The sequence below is a fragment of the Pimephales promelas genome, chromosome 8 (genome assembly GCF_988280905.1).
Source record: "Pimephales promelas chromosome 8, fPimPro1.hap1.1, whole genome shotgun sequence".
Classification (NCBI taxonomy): Eukaryota; Metazoa; Chordata; class Actinopteri; order Cypriniformes; family Leuciscidae; genus Pimephales; species Pimephales promelas.
Window position 1 is genome coordinate 1,417,141 of NC_142776.1, and position 16,848 is coordinate 1,433,988.

Below are 16,848 nucleotides of genomic sequence, written 5' to 3' on the forward strand. Positions count from 1 at the left end.
GTGTTTCTGAAGAGCATTTTTGAAGCCCAAAGTCAAAGTGGTGATTGTTTATACAACTCTTAAAGAAGAAAGTCCTGTATAATTAGAATGGGTTAAGCCTTATGAGAACATTATGGGATATTTTTGGGGTGAATTAAATATATACAAGCATGTGTGTATATGTGTGTGTGTGTATATATATATATATATATATGAAGAGTTCAGATGCAAAAGCCTCTAAGTGCCATTTGAAATTTTCTTCTAGAATGATTATTTTTATCAAGCTTGTATATTTAAGTTCAGTGATTTCACTTAAATGGCAATGATAATTACCTATTAATTGTTATTTAAGTGAAATTACTGAACTTAAATATACAAGTTTGATTAAATGCCATTTGAAATTTTCTTCTTTAATGATGATTTTTATCAAACTTGTATATTTAAGTTCAGTAATTTCACTTAAATAACAATTAATATGTAATTATCATTGCCATTGTGAAATCATTGAACTTAAATATACAAGTTTGATAAAAATGATCATTCTAGAAGAAAATTTCAAATGGCACTTAAAGGCTTTTGCATCTGAACTCTTCATATATATATATATATATATGAAAATAATGATACACAACTTACTCACATATATTATATTAACACAAACTTTTATTTTGGATGCGATTAATCACGATTGATCGTTTGACAGCCCTATAAACTACTATATAATGTTGAATATAATGTACAATAATGCTGTGAGGGATATTTGTGGGTACAGATAATGCCAAATATATTGTTGTCAGTCAAAAGTGTCCTACATTTATTTTAACTATATAGTCCATGACAGAGTAAAGCATTTTTTTTTCTGTATTTTCAGCTTCAGAATCATGAATATTGTTATTGTGGTGTCTCTATTGTCCTGCACTGGGTTTCAGCACCAAGTCCAAAACTATTCACTTACACGCACAATAATACCAAATTTAGCATTTAATGAATAGTACATTCTTTGTTAAACTTTTATCATATGTCTTTGCGATAATATGGTATCGTGAGTTCAGTTTCGTGATATATATCGAATCGTGACATGAGGGTCTCGTTACACATCTATCAGTCACTGCTTCTTTCACACTAGTACTTTTCAAACAGTGTGCATGCGTAACCAGGGCTGCCAATCAATTTATTGTTTTTCCGAGTTAATATATTTTTAGTTCCTCCAACTTTTGCATATTTTATTTACTATTTACTAAGTTAATGGAGTATAGTAATATGTGGTGACTGTCTCCTGCTTTGTCCACAGGTGACCCTGCATCGCTGAGCTGCAGTATAGGAAACTCTCCTCAGATGGGTGGTGTCATGGCCGCCGGTGGGCACATATATCAACACCATCAACACCACCACCATCACCAACACCATCAGCAGCAGCTGCACCCATCACTGCAGGGCATGCACGGGGTCTCCACATATCCCAACCAGGGGCATTCCTTCGCAACAGCTCCTTTCACGGACAATAACGTTCCCAACTCCAACAGCTTGCCTTGCCGGTACCAGGATTATCAGGTGACTCACATCATCAGAATGCACACATAGCTAGCATGCTCTAAGGTTACGTTCAGACTGTCAGTCATAATCCGATTATTGTGCATATTGCATTATTGTGCAAATGCATGCACACAGTACGTTTTGCTTTTTTTGCTTTATTTTGCTTGCTTGGAAAAATGTCTGCAGGAACGTGTGTGTGGTAAAAAAAAGAAGCTTAAAAAAATCGGACGTCCATGTTTTTTTCCGTCTATTTGAAAGTTAGGCTAATAAACATGTTGCGTTCTATACAGCCTGATTATTTAATTTTTTAAGTGACACAGCCTGCCTCCAGTTTTCCTCAACTTGACTAATGAAGAGGCGATATTTGACCGGCATATTAGCAAAATGTCCGTAAAACGAAAACTCTGCCGGTCAAAGCCACCATTTTTTTCTAGCAGAAACTCTGGCATCGCAACATGACATCATGACTTGCGTAAACATACATGTTATCTCTACGCATTTTGAGCTATCCGCGTGTATGTCTACGCCATTAATGAACGAGTGATTCCGCGTGTGTGTACACGCCGTCAAATGTCTGAGCAAAACGAAGCCAAATATAGATCTACATCTGGGGAGCGATCTTTTTTTTCCCTAGGATGGAAAGGGAACAGTCATAATTGCCATTAACCCCAGTGACGGTTAGGTTTAGGGACGGGGTTGATGTAAGTCATATATTTATATATACATATACAGAAATAACGTTAAGTTAACGCCTAACAGAACAGCTAAACAACTTAAACACTCCTGATTTCATAAACGCGCTGAAAAGCGATTATGCGTGAAAACTACCTAAAGCCAAGTTCACACTACAATCTGTTAGTATGAAAGAGCCAACAACGCAGACGCATCGCCGAGCCCAGAAAAATATCTATCCTGCTCGATATCCAGAGCCGTCGCGCGACTCAAACTCAGTGATGTCATGAGTACAGCCAATCAGAGCAACGCATGCGTTGAGGACGCCAGGTAAATCTTACTTTTTCTTTTCTTTTTTGCATTTTTATTTTTTCTCAGAGCAGATCGTCGCGCAAACAGTGTTTAGCACTAGTTTCTGTCTGACGTCCATATTCGCGTGTTGTGTTCTTCTCTGCAGTTTCGCGTCATTTCTGGTTCGTTTTATTGCGTGGTTTTTCGTGACAAAACGTGGTTTGTAGACCAGATAGAATCGTTGTTGTCAACTCGTTATTTATTTGATTATTTTCATGATTTAGACCGTACCATAGTACTGAAACAGCTCTCATTGAGTCACACATGACATGCTCTTATCATCCGATCGTGGTTGTATCTCTATGTAGTGCGTTGTCAGCTCGTGTAGTGAGTTACCTCCTGTTGTGGATCAATCACGTTGTGTCGTGTGGTGTGAACAACTTAAACACTCCTGATTTCACAGAGAGCAAGTCATGTAGTGTGAACCGCACAGTTCAGCCCGACGTTTTAAAATCATGTTGTGTGAACAAGGCTTATAATGACAGAAAACGTCAGACAGAATCAGTGCCATATTAGGACTTTAGCGGCTGCCCTTTTCCCCAATGTAAGAGAGCGAAGGGGCGTCGTCCATCTTTTTGAACAGTCTGTGGTGTAAACGTAGCCTAAATGACATGTTTTTGCCGTTTGTTCAGGGGTGCATGCCTGACGGCGCCCAGCCAGGAATGACATCTCACTCTGGAGACGCGGGCATGTACCGAGAGCAGAAGCTGCAGGGTCACGACGCTTCCATGGCGGGAGGATCGGTGGAGTCGGTGGACGCGATCTACAGAGCGGTGGTGGACGCCGCCGGCAAAGGCATGCACGTGACCATCACCACCGGCATGAGCGTCAGCACGCAGGCGAGCCCCGTCCCCGCGCTCAGCGCCATGAGTGCCTTCACCGCCTCCATCGGCCAGCCGCTCAGCCTACCTCACGCCGTCAACGCCGTCATCCACGCGCCGCGCAGCTCCGAGGCCAACGAGACGCTCTCCCACATCCAGCGCAACCGGCTGCAGCACAACCACACGCGCGAGAAGAACACGCCCGACGGCTCGGACGCGCACGAGTATTTCCGCTCGCCCCGCCCGCACTGGGACGAGTCCAATCACGCGCACTGGAGAGGCGAGGAGTTCCTGGAGTGCTCCACACACGTGCACAGCAAATCCGAGAGGAAACCCATCGTGGACTGTCCGACGGAGACTCACGAACCCCACGAACGGTTTAACCAGCGCGCGAGAGAGCAGGTGAACGGCACGATGGCTCGCGGCGGATACGACGATGACCAGTCGCCCGGTTCCTCCACGAGCCTCGAAGGGCCGCTGCTCAAAGACTACGCTCACTTCAACGGGCACTTTAACGGACACTGTGCGCCAAGCCCCTCGGACACCAAGAGTCTCAGCAGCGAGGAGGAGCTCCGGCACCCCGACTCGCCCTCGGCTGATCTGATGCACTACAGGCCCCGGGCCTTACACGTGGGGGAACTGGTCTGGCCCATTAAAGGCTTCCCCGCCTGGCCTAACAAGCTGATGAGAGAGGAGCATGGACACAATCCCAGCATGCAACTGTCTGAACAGGCCAAGGTAAGAGTAACCCGTCCCTTTGAAGGTGTGGAAATGTTAAGGAAACGTCATATGCCTTTTTTCTGTAGAGCAAGAAGATTTCATTTCCGCTTCTTCTTCTTTCTTGACCTTTATTTAACTAGGAAAGTCACATTGAGGTTAAAACCTCTTTTACAAGTGAGACCTAGTCAAGACGGGGTCGGATAGCAGGATTTTTTTTTTTTATTGCAGGTTAACAAAACAGTAACACATACCAGGTAAGATTCAGTGAGACGGATAGCAGGATTAAACAAATCACAAGAAACCAAGCAAAACAACGTCATTAGATAGAAACAAATCTCCATGACAACATATTATACAACACCATGACACAGCACAAACTACAAACATTTAGGTACTGCACAATGCCCTACATAACACTATTCACAGAAACAAACAGTATTAAATCATAAGTTTGATAAAAAGTTAAGTGGTTTCCGGTTTCATTGAGCATCTCAGTGAGATTTCTTTCAGAGGAATTGATGATGAATCAATCCTGTCAGTAGCTACATATCCATCCATTTTTTTATCTGATAAGACGTGCATAAACTGCAATGAAAACACATTTACCGAATAAATGCCTCGTGCACAACAATCCAATCTCAAAAATGATGCGACGGAAACACATTTACTGAATAAATCCTTTGATGTGCAACAATAAACTCGTGTGACTTTCCCTCAGGCTGTGATTGGATAACATGGAGTAACCAGTGGACCAATGGCGTCGCAGCGTCTCTAATTTTGGTTTGGTGTTTCTGAAAGTGTGTGTGATCAGAATGATTGGGTGTAATTCCCTCCAGAAGCGTCTCACACACACGTCAAGGTTTACTGTTTCGTCTGACGCTCGACACACACTCGTTTATGACGGAGGGAGAAAGAGAAAGATTGCAGAAACTTTGTTTTATTTCTGATAATTTGCGCCAATTTCCCAGGAAGTGATGATTTTGTTCTCTTGAACACGCGTGATGGAAACGCTGCTTTTTTCGCGCATGTTTTATGCGATATTCCAACTGTGCGCATAAGTTAAATTTACAGAAACACAGCCATCCAAAGCCATCAAGTTTCAAATGTTGGGTAGTAAATTTGTACTACTATAAAGATGTGTATGTGGAGTTGCAGTGACCGATCTCCTGCTGTGTGAACTCTTCTCAGGTGGAGCCAGAGCAGCTGAAAACACTAACACAAGACCTTCAGGTGCTGGACCGAGCCAGCAAAAAAAACAGAAAGTAAGTGTTGCATCTCTGTAACATTGGGATCCTAAACCCCTCAAACGCTGGTACACATCTACAAGTGAGAATGTTTAATGTTGTGTCCGACGGCTGGAACACACCAAGCCGACACTAGCGAAGTAGCGCTGATGAAAGCCGACTGTGTTGTCGCCTCACGTCGGGGTGAAGCTGCACTTGAACACACCGAGAGAACTACAGGCCACTGCATTTTACATTTACATTCATTCATTTAGCTGACGCTTTTATCCAAAGCGACTTACAATTGCTATATATGAAGAGTTCAGATGCAAAAGCCTCTAAATGCCATTTGAAATTTTCTTCTTTAATGATGATTTTTATCAAACTTGTATATTTAAGTTCAGTAAGTTTACTTAAATAACAATTATTAGGTAATTATCATTGCCATTTAAGTGAAATCAATGAACTTAAATATACAAGTTTGATAAAAATGATCATTCTAGAAGAAAATTTCAAATGGCACTTAGAGGCTTTTGCATCTGAACTCTTCATATGTCAGAGGTCGCACGCCTCTGGAGCAACTAGGGGTTAAGTGTCTTGCTCAGGGACACATTGGTGTCTCACAGTGGATTCGAACCCGGGTCTCTCACACCAAAGGCATGTGTCTTTTCCACTGCGCCATCACCACCCCAGCTGCCAGCTAGAACACTCGTGTAAGATGACGTAACATTAGAACAGCCTTCTCTCGGTACCGTTTTTACTTCTTTCCTCGCTGTTTTGCTATTTATTCTCATGCACTGACTCGTTCACTAAACTGAACAGCCAATTAAAGTTCGCTCTTTCACCGACGGCCCAACGCCGATTCAACATGTCGAATCGGCCAGAAAAAAGCTGATGAGGACCACACTGAGAAGACTTAGTCGGCCGGTGCACAAAAACAGCTTGGTGTGTTCCAGGCTTAACTGTAGCCTGCCACTATATTTTTAAAACAATAATATCTTAGAAAAGACCTTAAGTAATATTGACAAACTATATATCATTTGAAAATATTCCATATTTGGTGACTGATTTTCAAAATAATTTACACACGAGCCGTAATTTATCAATTTGCAACAAGAATATTTTCATACTCAGAAAGCGTGTTTAGACCTTTATTTTGAAATAGCAATGAACATGAAAAATCATGAAAAAAACTTAGAAACCTCAGTTTGTTTTCATGCCAAGAGTTCAAAAGATAGCATCCATTCAATTATTTTAGAAAAGAAGGTCTGAAAATGTTTTAAATATTACGAAAAAAAAATAGATTCACCATTTGTGTTATGGCAATAAGCTATAACGCGCATGCGTGTGCTTTGTATGTGATTCCTAGAGGTTGAATTCATATCAAAATCTGCCAAACTACCCATACTACTTCTGAATAGGATTTCTACTTCATAAATTGTGTGAAATTTGTGAAAATGATGGTTCAGATCACTCAAAACACATATGGAAATGGAGACGCCCTTATATGGGCAGTAATGGAGTCTGGTTGTGCCCTAGTGAAAAAGTTTGGTACTGCACCCAAACTAAATCTCACTGAAAGCTCATTTTTTGAGATATCAACCTAAAATTTGAAACACAACTTGTTCAGATTTTTGGCTTTGATTTTTCTGCAGTTTTAGAGTAGCCCAGGTTTTGAAAATATATATTTTGTATAAAATATGAATAATTATTTTTTTTACATTGTACATTTCTATAAACTCAAACTTCTATAACTTTTTTTCTGTTTCACTTTCCTAATTTATTTTACTTCGAGAAAAAGCTGCCAAATGTCTTCTTTAAAACGAGACCAATCATATGTCTATATTCCAAAGCATTCTTGAATTACAACCATTTAAGTTTGAAATGAGCATTTCCATGTCTATTCAAAAAATGGGGGGGCGACAGTTAAGAGGTTAAAGGCACACTATGCAGGAATTCTGTTTTTGTCAAACAGCGACCCCTAGAGTCACTGTGGGGTACCTCACTGTCGTAAATGCCACTCACGCAGAGCGTCTCTGCCATAGACTGGTCTCCGCACTCACAGTTGAATATGCAATGATACATATTTAATCGATGAGTAGTTAATATATATAACAATACAAAATATATAGGTATGGTTTTACCGCTAAATTCAGCATATTGACACAAAATGATAATCCACCTTTCGCTGACTGGAGTCTAGTTGTTTCGAGCCATTTGCTCGTTCTTCTATAGCAGTCTATAGATTTTTTTTTTTTTTTTTTTTGGTCAAATCTAGTTGTACAGTTAATCGCCAAGCTCTTTCCCACTTTATATGTGTTGTGTTTGTTTTTCGCCGCATTCACGCTGATAACAAATACAGCCGCTCAGTCTTTTTGCCACTCACTGTGAGGAACTGCAGGCCGATGGTGATGTCACGCGCGTACCCTCTATTCTGGCTGATCTCATGTGAGTGACAGGTTATAGCCACGCCCACATCATCAGAGATGATATGCTGCAAGAGGAACTTATTCAAACAATTATGTGCACCGACAATTCATATAGAATAAACTGCAATATTACATTAAAAAAATATTTTGACTTATGGTGACTTTAAAGACGTGTCACTTGTACTGAAGCGTCTCGTGTCGGTCTCTCTCGCAGGGCGGGAAAGCTGAATCATCATCTAGAAGCTGCGATTCATGAGGCCATGAGTGAGTTGGACAAGATGTCTGGAACTGTGAGTGACACACACACACACACACACGTCACATGGAGATTCTCACACCTGATTGGCTGAGTCAATCTGTTGTCTGTCAACCTGCAGGTTCACCAGGATCGTCAAGTCAAACTGCCCAAACCCAAGAGGAGGAAAATCTCCAGATAACAGCAGCGATCGGTGTCTCTCTCTCATCGTGGTGCTACACACTAGCAGACGCTCATCGTGGCCCCGCCCACACCCTGTGACTGACAGGTGCTGGATCAGCCAATTAGAAAAGGCAGCAAAGACAACTTGCTGAAGAACTATTTTTTTCTAGTGTACAAGGAAAAATATCGAAAAAGCAAAAAAAACAACAACAAAAAAAAACACAAAATACTGCATTTAAGAACACAAGACAGTCCAAATATTTCTGATATGTTTTCAATGTGTATATAGACAATACAGAAGTTTCATGGGAAAAACATGGGAAGAAGTGTAAATACTGTAGGATAATGACATGTACAAGCCAACTCGATGCACACTTTATCTTCAGCTGTACAAAACACAAAGCGGAAATGTCTCAGCGGCCCATAAGGCCCTGTGACATTACAATGAATAAGAGTCAATCTGAGACTTTTCTAAGCTTCAGTTTGAGTTGTATTTTGAGTGTGTGTGTGTGTGTGTGTGTGTCGGAGTGGACTTCACCAGCTCAATGGGCTAGTTGTGAGTTTGACTTGCGGGCTTCTTTATATAGTTCAGGTCTTCCAGCACTAAACACTAATATACTCATACGTTTAGAATCGTTCTGTCTTTATTTTCGTTTGTCATATTTGTTTGAGTTAGTTCACCTCAACGAAACACTGGTTTCATACTGTTATGGCCAACGGAGGAAAACGTCGGCCTTATAATGTGTGTTAGACATGATGTATGAAACTCCCTGACATGTTCAGTAAATCTTGGCAATAATACGGCACATGCTCGGTAAAGCCTTATACACGTGTAGACGCGTACCCTTCAGTATTATTTTACTTTATTTTGCCTTTCATAATGCACTCTCTCCTTGACGTTTCACTGGTTAAGAAATGAACAGTAGAGGATCATGTTATCGTCCACTCGGCCTCCAGTCTGATCAGTAGTGTAATGAAACGCTCACTTCATCTCACGAACTTCAGGAACCGAAAACATCCGCCTTTGGGATATCGAGATAACGGGGATCAGCTTGTTTCTGCCACAGAATAAAACTATTTAAAAGGTAATTGCGACTTTCTCTCAATTCAGTAACATTTACATTTAATCATTTAGCAGACACTTTTATCCAAATTGACTTGAGAAGAGCATGAAGCAGTGAAACGAATAATATATTAGTTTGATATATTACAATATAGTCCGAATTGCAAGATTAATAGTCATAATTCTGAAATTGTTTTTTCTGGCAATTTTGAGAAATTCGTAATTCTAAGAAAGTTGTAATTGAGTTATAAAGTCAGAATTGCGATAAATAGTCACAATTGTGATATTCAACTCTCAATTATGACTTTATATCTTAAAATTGTGTCTTTTCCTCTCAATTTTGGCTTTATATCACTCATTTCTGACTTTAGTTCAAATGCGTAAATTGCAAGATATTCGCAATTCTTATGTAAACTCGCAATTCTGACTTTTTTCTCGCAACTGCAAGTGTATATCTCAGAGTTCTTAATTAATTTAATTTGTGAGTTATAAAATCAGAATTACAAGAGAAATAGTTATGATTCTGAGATATAAAATCGGAAATAAACTCGTAATCAGGACTTTTTTCTCGCAGTTGCGAGTTTATATCTCAGAATTTCAAAGCATTGAAACTAACAATAGGACAACAAGAGAAAGGAAAGCGATCGTATTAATGGATCAAGTCTTATATAAAGTCCAAATTGCAAGATTAATAGTCATAATTCTGAGATTGTTTTGTCTGGCAATTGCGGCAATTTTGAGAAAGTCGTAATTATGAGAAAGTTGCAATCAAGTTAGAATTGCGATAAATAGTCACACAATTCTGATATTAACTCTCAATTATGAATTTCTATCTTATATTTAAAGATTAAAGATATTTTAAGATTAAAATCATAATTGAGAGTTCATATCAGAATTGCAATCAATGAGTAAATAGCAAGATATTCGCAATTCTTATATAAACTCGCAATTCTGACTTTTTTCTCGCAATTGCAAGTTTATATCAGAGTTCTTAATTAATTTAATTTGTGAGTTATAAAGTCAGAATTACAAGAGAAATAGTTATAATTCTGAGATATAAACTCGCAATCAGGACTTTTTTCTTGCAGTTGCGAGTTTATATCTCAGAATTTCAATTGCAAGTTATAAAGTTGTAATTCTAAGAAAGCCGTCATTTTGAGATGTAAACTCGCACTTCTGACTTTTTCCTCCGTATTATGAGTTTATATTGATTTAATTTTATAATTGATTTAATTTAATTTATTTAATTCCTGAGTTATAAAGTCAGAATTCTCGTAATTCTGAGATATAAACTCAATTATGAATACGTTTACATCTAAAAATTTCTTTGTTTCACAATTCTGACTATTTCGATTGCGAGATAGTCGCAGTTCTGACTTTTTTTCGAACGCAATTGTAGGTTTATATTTCGCAATTCTGAGAAAAAGGTACGAATTTTGACTTTTTTTTTTTTATTCTGTGGTAGAAACAGGCTTTCGTTACAGTCAGTCCGAGAACGTGTACATATCGCCCAGCCAACATCCGAACATCCCTGAGTGCATCTTTAACGTGACCCGGTCTTGTAATAATGTGTTATTACTACATTAACGAAAGGCAGATTTGTGAATCTCATACCGACTCAGGACAGTCCCGATATCATTCAGATTCACGAAATGTAGTTTGTGTCTGTGACGCTTTCATGAAAACACCATCAGAAGGGTTCAGCACTGTGGGGTCATAGAATAGAGGAGGTCAGAGGTCACCATTGGGGTCAGGACAGGTTTTATGTAATCTGCCAGTAACACTAACTCAATATGAAGAGCTTATTAAATTATTTTTTGTGTGTAAACTCTATAGATGTGTGTAGGATTTTACAGCACATTGCTGTCTCTCATCAGTTTGCATTTTGAACTCTAATCTCGGGCGGATTAAACTCCAGGTTTGGACCGTTTCCTCTTCTCGGATTCGGTCTACACAGAACGTTCACTACAAAATTAAGTGCAATATTTCCATGCAGTGGATCTGAAAACTATATCAATGCGAATATCCAGAGGTGAAATCATTGAAGCCCATGATCAGACGGACGGTGTGTGTGTGTGTGTGTGTGTCTGCTGGTGAAGTCGACTCTGTTGTCAGTGCAATGATGCGGCTCTGTGTTCAAAGTCTTACTGTTCAAGGTCAAAATACATTTTGTGTTCATGTGGTCAGTGTTGCCCTACCTTTCCATTTCTATTCTCCAATCATATTCTTTCATTTCCTCCGTGTGTGCGTGTGTGTGTGCGCGAGTGTGTGTGTGTGAACATTTTTATTTTGTCGTCTTTGCTTGCTATTTTCTCATTGGTATCCGACTGGTATTACGAACCTCTCTGATGTCAATATTTCCCCCGATGCGTATCTGAGTATATATTTTCTCACCGGTATGTACTTTACAGCAGTCGACTTTGTAAAGTATGTTGTGCACTTGATTATGTTTGTTTCTGATAGCTTTGATGTGGCTGTTAGGTTTAGTTTGTTAAAGTCCATAATTTCTTATTGTTTCAATTGATTTTTTTTAAAGATGTCCTAAACAGCAGTTTTGTAAATATTGTGAACATTACAGGTCATGCTGTGATGTGACATTGAAATGATGTTGCACCAATGTTTCAATTAAAACCTGGTCACTAAACTGGCGTCGGATCTTCAGTAATAATAGAAAGTCTGTTTGTTTTGTCTTGTTAAATTTAAGTTTTAATACCATTTTTAAATTTAACCTTAACTTCCGTTTAATTCTGTCGCAATGGTTTAGCAATTAAATGCTTTTAAATGTTATTATTACACATGCACATTTGTCTAATTAATGTATGTAAAACTAGAAATTGCGAGGAAATGTCAGACATTTTTGTAACTCACAATTTCTCACAATTTTAACTCGGTGGTTCATTGTGATTTTCCTTTCTTTAAATCTTGTTTAGATGTAAACTCACAATTGCAAAAAAAAATCTTTTTTCATTCAATGGCGGACACCAGCTTTCCTAATATGAACGTACAGGTGAAACTCGAAAAATTAGAATATCGTGCAAAAGTTCATGTATTTCAGTAATAAAGTATTTCAGTATTTCTTTAAATTAAAAGGTGAACTAATATATTTAGTATATATAACTATATGAATGATTGTACTTTTCAGAGGGTCGACAACAAAAATCCTTTTTTTTTTATTGATTTTAAGTGATTTTTTTAAGCCACAATCATCAAAATTATATATATACTTTTTTTAAATTATAAAAATGTTATAATTACTATATAAAACATTTTTAAAAAATTATAAATAAACTTTTGCACGATACTCACATTTTTCGAGTTTCATGTGTGTGTGTGTGTGTGTGTATATATATATATATATATATATATTTATTTATTTATTTATATTTATATATATATAATTAATATTTTCCTAATGAGTATAAATCTATTTCTTTGCTGGCTGTGAGTTTATATCTCACGATTCTGACTTTTTCTTTTACCAAGTCTGGTTTTGCGATTCTTAATTTTTTCCTCAGAATTGTGCGTTTTGTGGAATTGCCAGGGGGGGAAAGGGTCAGAATTGTGAAATTAAGTTTGTTACCTTTCTTAATTTTTATTCTGTGACTGAAAGTTGAGTCCCATTCTTTAAACTTATTAGGCATCTTTCATGAACACACATCCCTGTCAAGCTGATTCGACTTCTATTCATTCCCAGGATACGAATCATTGATAAACCATTCAATTTTCACTAGTTATAATGCTAATTCTTGATATCAACAAGGACATCATCACATGCAGAAATACGAATTCTTGATAGCAAGAACTAAATTTCAACTATAAACTAATTCTTGATATCTGCAACTGTATTTTCACCATTGGCTGCCTTTGCATTCAAACTCAGTTACTGATCTCTACTGAATTGCTTTCTTATAGTTGAAATTTCATGTTTCAGAAATGCAATTCCGGAAAGTAAAAAATCATAATCTTTGATAATTACGTGGTTACTAGTGCAAAATATCTGTTCTTGATATCAACAGTTGAATTGCTACTAGTAAAAATGTTCCGTTTTTTTTTGTGTCATTTGTGTTATAAAAAATACATTTACAGATATCAGAAATAACAAATGTAACATGTTGAAATAAATTTACAGATATCAGAAATTAACATCTCAAATAGTGACAATTGAATTCTTGATTTCATAGTAATTATTGATATCATAAATTAACATTTTTACTTGAATTTCTGAAATGTGAAATTGGAATTTCAACTTAGAAATTAATTCTTGATTCCATCAACAATTGAATTTGAATGGCAGCCTTTGTGAATATTTAACTAGTGAAAATACAATTACAGATATCAAGAATTATAGTTTTTACTAGTTGAAAATGTAATTCTTAATATTACAAATTCATATCCAGCTTGCCTATTGCCATTCCCAGGATATAAATTCTGGATAGCCTATCAAAAATAAAAAAAATTTTACCAGTTCAATTTTAATTATTGATATCATGAATCATCAATTTTTGAGAGTGATGACATCACTGTTGAATTAACATTTTAACTACTGACAACTGAATAGGCTAGTTGATGTCACAAATTCATTTCCTGGGAATGAATAAAAGTCAAAAGTCATGGCTTAACATGTGACCCTGCCTGGATCTCAAAACCAGTCACGACTCGCACGGGTATGTGTGGCAATAGACAACAATACATTGTATGGGTTAAAAAAGGCTATTGGTTTTTATTTAATGCCAAAAATCATTAGGATATCATTAGTAAAGATAATTTTCCATTAGGATTTTTTGTACATTTCTTACCGTAAATATAACATTTGACGTTATGTTAGTGAGCGAATCTTCAGGGTTTTTTTTGTTGTTGTTTTTTTTGTTTTTGTTTTTTTTTTGGCACCCTCAGATTCCAGATTTTCAAATAGTTTCTCGGCCAAATATTGTATCCTAACAAACCACACATCAATGGAAAGTTTTTTATTTTTTTATTTATTTACCCATGTGACTGGTTTAGTGGTCCAGGGTCACACATTCGTAAATCCATTGGTTTTCACTACAGATGAGAGGAGGCTGATGAACAGCGCCACCCGCAGGAGGCACGGAGAACACCAGCCCGAGTGAGTGAGTGCGGGCGGGGATAAAGAGCATCAAGGAGATTAACTGGGCAGCATTCCCTGTTTACCTGGATATCTATTGATGTATTGTTAAATAGTCCGTGATTGTTGATTTACAGAGGCAGTGTTTCGCTTGATGAATAGAATACACACCATGGCGACCGAATGCAACCAAGAAGCGGTTTTATATTTCATAAAGGAGAACGGAGGACGCGTGAAGAACGCTGATTTAACGAATCATTTTCGAGCTACAATCCCCAAAGATCCTGCGATAAAACAAGCGGCGAAGGAAGCCTTTAAACGGTACGTAGATAGCGTGGCTTACGTTAAAGAGGAAAACGGAGAGAAATACGTTTGCCTCAAAAAGAAATTCAGGCGTTCAAACGAGAGTGACAGAATGAATGAGCTCAAATCCCGAGAAGAAGAACACGAGGCCTGTGTCAGCAAAAGTGGAGGAAAAGAAGGAATGTTAATGTTAACGTCTTTACCTGGCTCGGGTTACGGAACTGGTCACCCAGATCATTCAGTCAAGTTTTCACAGAGAGCGACAGAATCTGACATGGGGAATAAAAACAGTAGCACGAATGAGGATAACACTGGTTTAAGTCTGAAAATAAATCGACCAGAGATTGAAGATGAAGAACAACAGAAGAAACAATCTGAGGGAACTAACGTTAGTTTGGGAAATGAAGTGAAAGGCGATTCAGAGCCTGGAAAAGAAAACCGTTTAACCGACGATTTCAACCGTAAACATTTCTCTCAGGGTTTGATTGACAGTTCGCCTCAGGTTCGTCCGAGAAGCTCCGTTTATCTCCCGGGAAGGTGTCGCGAGCCTCCGCGTCCTGACGCCGATTATGAACCCGCGTCGTTGACGCTGGAGCCGCTGGAGCACGACTGGATGATGAGCGCGTCTGACGGACACTGGGACAGTCTTCATGGGCTTCTCCTCAGGGATCCCAGCCTCATTACTAGGAAAGACTTTATTACGGGATTCACTTGTTTACACTGGGCGTCAAAGCTCGGGAAACACGAGCTGATCGTAATGCTAGTCAACTTTGCGAAAGAAAATGGCATCGCGCTCAACGTCAACGCGCGGTCCAGCGCCGGATACACACCTTTACATTTAGCCGTGATGCATAATCATCTCGAGGTCGTGAAGTTGCTAGTCGGCGCGTTTGACGCCGACGTGGAAGCTCGCGATTACAACGGGAGAAAAGCGTGTCAGTATTTAAAGAGCGACATCGCGCGGAACATTCTTGACATCGTGGGCGCGGGCGTTGAATCTGACGCGGATCATGTGGATGTTGGAGACGCGAGTCGCTGGAGATTATCGAGGGTTATTCAGTCCAACTTCAGACCTTTGAAAACACAAAACCACAACAGTAGCGAAGAGGAAAGTAGCGGCGTGACCAGGAAATCTTCTCTTCGCAGGAAATCTTCGTTTAGTAAAATGAGACCCAGTCTGAATAAAATCCGCCTGCGGTCGCAGATCGTGCACAGCACTTCTCTCATGGATCGATTTGAGAAAGATGCGGCAGAAGAGCCTTCAAACCTCTCAAGACCCAAATCAAATCTCTTTGGGTGACACTGGGAGAAGGGTTTATATGCGCTTCATTATATAGACTTCATCTATCATCATGGGACTTTATGGATTTAGTTTGTTTATTTTGATTTGATTCAATTTTATGAATTATGCAGCTCATAAACATTCTTTTTCACTAGAAATTACGAAATTAAACGAGTACTATGCAAAGACATTTCAGAAACTTTTATGCATAAAGGGTCGTTAAAAATTGAGTCAAGAACCGCCTTTGCTCACTGGTTTGTTTTGTTTTGTTTTTATCTCCTGTTTTGCACAATTTATTGTGATGCTTTCAAAATAGTTTTCCAAAGCATTATGATTTCCATCTTGACTTTTGTTAAAAGTCCCGGTGTGGTGAAAATCCAGAGTTTAACGTTGTTTGTGTCTGTGTAGTGTTTTTAATATGCTGTGTAAGTTGATAAGTGGACAGCATTGCTGAGTATTTCCTCCTTAAAACTGCAGTGAAAGACAGTCTCAAAAATCGCTGGTGTTTCTGACGTCACAAACCACCTTGTAACCAATCAGATCAACGTGTGATCGTCAACCAGTGGATCTCAGTGGAGTGAGTGGAGGCGGGGCTCATTTGCATATTCATAGAACCACAGATACTAAAAAATGAGGCAAGGGTGTCAAGTTACATTCAAGATATTTTAAGGAAAAAAGGTTAAATATGTAGTTTTGGTGATCAAAGAGGGAAACAAGGGATACAAGGGATATTTAAGGGATACAATTACTGACTGGGAATTAATAAAAAAATTTGATTTCTTGTAAAATAGCCCCCAACTTCATTAGAAGAGTAGCACTACTGTTAAGTGTCTTGAATTAATGTAAAATTGTTACGTGTCTATTATGTCCTTATGTATTTGTGTATGGAGGTTATATATCACAAGTAATTTGTGATATATAGGGATTTTCACAGGAAATAGTTTTGAAACCTCATCAACCCACCAGACAGA

General features: G+C 38.5%; 2 protein-coding genes across 3 annotated transcripts in view; both read left to right on the forward strand.

Annotated features, from left to right (window-relative positions):
* The window catches only part of mbd5 (methyl-CpG binding domain protein 5), a 32,796-nt gene extending 20,943 nt beyond the window's left edge, over positions 1–11,853 (forward strand). For both annotated transcript variants that reach the window (XM_039656531.2, XM_039656532.2), the window contains exons 7-11: positions 1,271–1,530; positions 3,168–4,094; positions 5,265–5,338; positions 7,943–8,018; positions 8,106–11,853. In XM_039656531.2, the coding sequence (XP_039512465.2) occupies positions 1,271–1,530; positions 3,168–4,094; positions 5,265–5,338; positions 7,943–8,018; positions 8,106–8,165 (1,397 nt within the window). In that variant the 3' untranslated portion in view covers positions 8,166–11,853. The remainder of the gene's footprint in view (positions 1–1,270; positions 1,531–3,167; positions 4,095–5,264; positions 5,339–7,942; positions 8,019–8,105) is intronic.
* Positions 11,854–14,313: 2,460 nt separating this feature from the next.
* sowahcb (sosondowah ankyrin repeat domain family Cb) lies at positions 14,314–16,578 on the forward strand. Its single transcript, XM_039656458.2, has one exon. It carries the CDS (start codon positions 14,447–14,449, stop codon positions 15,893–15,895), a length of 1,449 nt encoding a protein of 482 aa, XP_039512392.2. The 5' UTR covers positions 14,314–14,446; the 3' UTR covers positions 15,896–16,578.
* The last annotated feature ends 270 nt before the right edge of the window (positions 16,579–16,848 follow it).